This window comes from Engraulis encrasicolus, unplaced genomic scaffold (assembly GCF_034702125.1).
Source record: "Engraulis encrasicolus isolate BLACKSEA-1 unplaced genomic scaffold, IST_EnEncr_1.0 scaffold_954_np1212, whole genome shotgun sequence".
Taxonomy (NCBI): Eukaryota; Metazoa; Chordata; class Actinopteri; order Clupeiformes; family Engraulidae; genus Engraulis; species Engraulis encrasicolus.
The window spans coordinates 11,146-16,293 of NW_026946307.1; the positions used below are offsets into that span (position 1 = coordinate 11,146).

General features: G+C 45.7%; 1 protein-coding gene across 1 annotated transcript; it reads right to left on the minus strand.

Annotated features, from left to right (window-relative positions):
- Positions 1 to 2,270: 2,270 nt before the first annotated feature.
- Positions 2,271 to 5,105, minus strand: LOC134445047 (uncharacterized). The gene is made up of 5 exons (XM_063194169.1): positions 4,963 to 5,105; positions 4,211 to 4,366; positions 3,305 to 3,493; positions 3,045 to 3,128; positions 2,271 to 2,495 (listed from the first exon to the last, which is right to left on the minus strand). The coding sequence occupies exons 1-5, from the start codon at positions 5,089 to 5,091 to the stop codon at positions 2,271 to 2,273; spliced, it is 783 nt and encodes a 260-aa protein (XP_063050239.1). The 5' UTR covers positions 5,092 to 5,105.
- Between the last annotated feature and the right edge of the window lie 43 nt (positions 5,106 to 5,148).

Consider the following 5,148-nt stretch of genomic DNA (forward strand, 5'->3'; position numbering starts at 1 on the left):
CCTACAGATACCATCCCATTACAACCACTTCTTGTTTCTTTTCGTTTTTAAAAGATAATTTGTTGCGGCCCTGGATTTTTGGGGGGGGTTTTAGGTCCCTTTGCAGTGGGAACAATTCACCCCGGCCCCGGGTTTTAAAACCCACTGTTGGGGCCCCCCAACCAGCGCAAAGGTCCCCGGGCCCCCGCTTCATAGGGGGAGTCCCCGGGACCAGGGGGAAATTTCCCCCTTTGGGCTCCCCCCTCCTATGGCCCCCCTACCTTGTTTGGGGGACTTCACCCCGGGTTTGGTTTTGTCGGGCTTTTAAAAAATGTGGGACCTGAGGACCATCGCCCTTTAGGGCCCGCCTCTTCTGATTATAATGGCGCATTATATGGTGGGGGTTATAGCAAAGGGCCCCAAATTTGGGGGGGAGAAAATGACTAGGCTTCCCAAAAAAGGGTTTGCAGTCCCCTTTTACTGATTGTTTTTTCCCCCCCCCTTGGTTTTTTCCCGTGCCTCCCCCCGCCTCCCCCTAACGATTATCTAAAAAATAAATTGGAAAAAAAAGGCTTATTTCCTATCTCTGTGTTTAGTTTAAATTTTTTTAAAATTAAATGAAAAAAAAAAATGATGATGACAAAAAACCCCCCAGTTTGCAAACCTTTTTCCCTTTTTTGGGCTACGGTTGCCATATCACCGGATCGCACGTTCTTGTTCTTTAAAATAGGTCCATCCGGCCGTAAACCCCCCAAAGTGCGCTGCCCTAAATGTCTTTTTGAAAAAAAAAATCCGTCTACCCACCCCCCGGAAATACCAAGAATGCCCTTTTTTTCAGTGGCCCTTAATGGCACAGAACGTCAGGGGGGGGTTAAAAGAAGCGCCCTAGGGGTTTAAATTTAAACCCGCGCTGCTTCCCCAAAGGCCCTTTTGGCTAAATTGTACTCCAAGATTTTTCTTTTTTTCCCCTCTCTCTGGTGGCCCCCCGCCTATTTTAATGTGTCCAGGGGTTTAGTCTTTTCCCTTTTTAGCTGCACGTAGGCTAGGGTTTTGGACGTAGGTTTTGCCTTTTTCCCTGGCCGATAGGCCCATTTATGCGTTTATTTGAAAGAACTTTGTTTTGTTTGGCATCGCCCATGCATAGGCCTAGGGCTTTAAAATTCCCCGGAAGTTAAAGGGTTAGCCAAAATTTTGGAATTTTTTTTTAACAATGTGGCAAAATAAATATTTGTTTTTCAGATTTTGGGTGAAAAGCATATAGGCTTGCCTCAATGTTTCTCCCACGTTGCGTGACCCTCTTTTTTGAAACCCCGGTACGGGGGTGGCGCTGGTGAGGAGGGGCCCCTCTCCGATTCCCGATTTACCCTAAAGGGGCTTGGGGGGTGGGCTTTTGACACTTTTTTTGGGCACCGGGTGGCCATACAGTAAACCCCGGGAAAAAGTATTCCCATCGCTTCATTTTTTTCCATTTTATTACTTACACCCTTTACCCAAAAAGGCTACAAATAAATCCTTTTTGTCAAAATCCAAACAAAAAATTTCCATTAGGAACCTGGGGAAAAGAAGTTGTTTTGACATTTTTGAAAATTTTAAAAAAAAAAAACAAAGAAATTTTTTCCCCCAAAAGTTTCCACCCGTACTAGTGTTTTTTCAAACCCTTGAGGGAAAATTTAAAAATCCCTAAAAAATACCCCCGCCAACATTATTTTTTTTCCAAAAATTTCTGGCCCAAAAAGGGCCACATTTTTTTTTTCCCGTTCTTCCCCCCCGAGCCCCGGTCTGGGTTTCTCGTCCCCCACCAACTACCCCCGGCTCTTGAATTCCAGAAATTTGGAGTTTTTTGTGCTCCTCCCCAGTCGTTTCTCCCACGCAGAGAAAAAAAGAAACCAAAAAAAAAAGTTAATGTTGCCCTTATACAGGGGGCCCCCCTTTCAGGTTTTTTTATTTGCATTTTTTTTTGGGTAAATGGCCACTTTGGGAAATTAAAAATATGGCGTTTTTCAATTGCTTTAACCCAAACCACCACACTACAAAAGCCACTTTAAAAGGGTGAGGCCCTCTTTTGGGATTACACACAGCAAAAAACCCCCCAAAACTGAAAACGCCCTGTGCAACGGGAAACCGAACAAACCCCGTTAAATGCAAGGAACGCCTCATTTCTTAAATATTTTTAGTTTCATTGGGCAACTCCTTACATTTAATGAACAGGTGAAGCATGCCCCCCAGTACTCCGACTCCTCCTACTAGACTTTGGATAATGGGGACACTCTACCGTTGTGAGAGATCCAGACTCACTTCTTGCTCATGTCTCCTTTGAGGTCCTTCAGGTCCGTCCTCTGGGTGCATGGCTGCCTGTTGCTCTCTGGCTGTTTCTTCTCCCGGATCATGGATGGAGCCTTGACCTCATTCAGATGCACCTTTGGCATTGTCTCTGCCTTGTTCTGGACTTTTGCGTGGCCTGAGACTTCTCTCCACGAAGCGCACCTCATTGGTGTCATCACCCTCTCCTCCATCTTCTACACACACAACATTCACATGATACACAAATACATCCCTCATGAGAACACAGAACTTTCACTTGCTGTCTTCCTAGAATTTGTCTTTTTTAATATGACTTTGTAACCAGTAATGAGTTCACTAGTATTAGGACTAGACATCGGCACCTGCCTCCCGGTCAAATCCTGGTAAAACTTGACTGTGAGAGTGTGATTTTGCTCTCTTCCTAAAATTACTTTGTAACACCGGATAGATCAGTCAGCGCAGCCTTTTCACCCTGGCGTGATTTTTCAACCATTTAACGGCGTCAATGTTTGATGTCAAGTATATAGAGTACCTAATGTGTGTCATGTTGACACAGTTGCCTAGACCTAGACCCTTCCCTAAACCTGACCGTCAGTGAAGACGTATAGTCATGAGGGTGTGGTTTTAAGTGCAGTTTCAATTTTAGATGCAAAATGCATACATTTGGTGTCCAATATTGCCATCTGGTCAATGAGTCGAAAAGTGACGCATTGGAATAATGCTTTGCAGGGATCATTAATGTAACACCACAGATCCAGACTCACACTCTTGCTGACGGCATCCCTGGTGTTCATCAGGGCTGTCCTGTCAGTGCCCTCCGAGATAGTGCTCTCCTCAGAAGTCATCTTCTACACACAGACAATATTCACATGATACACAAAAAAACACAATACATGATGATACACAAACACATCACTGTGGACAATGCCCTTTTGACTTGCTCTAAAACTTAACATCAATATTGGGCCTACTTCATAATGAGAGATGAGCTCATTAAATGTAACACTCTCCAGGCCAGACTCACGATCTTGTTAATGTCTCTCTTGGGCTTGATCCTCTCTGTGCATATGTGCTTCTTGAGCTTTTTCAGCTCCTTCAGCACCGGGATCATGGGCAGGGACTTGTCCTGCTTCACCGGTGACTTCACTGCTGTTTTCCCAGCGTAGTGAGGTGAGAGATCGTAGACAGGCGCCTTCTCACTAATAGTCAGATTCTACACACACACACACACACACACACACACACACACACACACACACAATGTTCACAAGATGCACAAATACATCCCATGTGAGTATTGTAATGATTGCCCACCGCCCCTCTGATGATGTCACTTGCTGTCTCCTCGCCCCCGCCTCTTTCTGGGCACATTCGGCCGACGGAGAACCGTGCCGCTGCCTGTTCCCACACCTTATCGCAAACTGGCCGTCGTGTTCACACCACAGATCTTCACGCAAAATACTTGTTTTTTCTCCGCAAACCATGATGACAGCGTGGCCGTCAACAGGTTCATCCGGGTAACACAGTCACAAGTTCAGAGCCCGGTATGAATGGGGGCGGTTCGCAGATTAGCACTTTGGTGCCGAATGTAATGGTGCGGCCACCGGCACCGGTTCCGTTCTGGTCGGCCTGAAAACAGTATTTGTGAGGTCCAATAATTTGCTCTGATTGGTTGTTGCGATATGGTTCTGCATGCAGATGGATTTGAAAGACAAACTTTCACACCGCACTAAAGCATTTTTAGAGCCTACCTCATCTTGACATGAGTCTAGGATGACTGAGCTAATTTTTAATGTAATATAGTTTCACATACATATAGGAAATGCATGGCTTACATTTGTTTGGTTCTTGTGAAAACTTGATCTCTCTAGCTTTACAGTATTTGTAACTGCACTACACACTTGTTTTCTACCAATACTGCACCCCTCACCTGTCTGGTCTTTGTCACCATCTTAGGACATAATTTGTCTGCGTGTTCCTCCTCCTTCTGAAGGCTCTCTGCGCGCTCCTCCTCCTCCATCTCGATGCATACATCAGAGGGGTTCAAGGTGGGAGCCGGGGACCTCTGGGGGGCTGTGAGGACGTGCTAGGGGGGCCGGAGCAGGTTGGCAGGAAAAGTAAAGCAAGTCCAAATAAATCATTGAGTAAAATGAATAAGTAAAGTTAAGCAAAATAAACCAAAAGTAAGCGAAGCAAAATTCCCATTAAGAACTACAATATCTATAGTAATCTATTGTATCTCTGGTGCAGGATCTACTATGACTGTGTTATCATTTTCTCCTTCACGGCGTGTTTATTGGGTTTCCTGTTCTGTTATGAACTTATTGTGAAAGTGGGTGCACAGAAAACAAGGCCCATGTCAGGGGGGCTTGGCTGGAATCTACTGTTATATGCAGGGGGTTGTCGTGGCAACGTTTGGAACCCCAGCATACAGTAGCTGCTCATTTCCTGTGCACTCATGTAGTGCACTCACGGAGGTGTGGTTTTTGGGGGAGGTCTGAAGAAAGGCCAGAGGTGTGTTTTTTCCTCAAAATGACTCATGCTGGAAACATTTGTATCAAGATCCCCTCATGTGTGTCCTTCTCCTCGCCTGCGGCTCCCCAGTACCCCCATGGGGGGGCTGTAGAGCCTAGTTGAGAAACACTAGGGTAGATGTACTGTACTGTACATGTGGTACTGTACCATGGCCCGCTGTAAGGTGGTCAGCTGTCTCTGGAGGTCCTTGATCACCTCCTCGTCCTCCCTTTTCTCCTTCTTCCTCTCCTCTTGCAGCTGCTGGATACGGAGATTTAGAATCAGGTTCTGATTCATCTCCTTTTCGAGCAAATCCTACACAAAAAAGGCCCGAAGCCAGAATTTTTTTTGGTT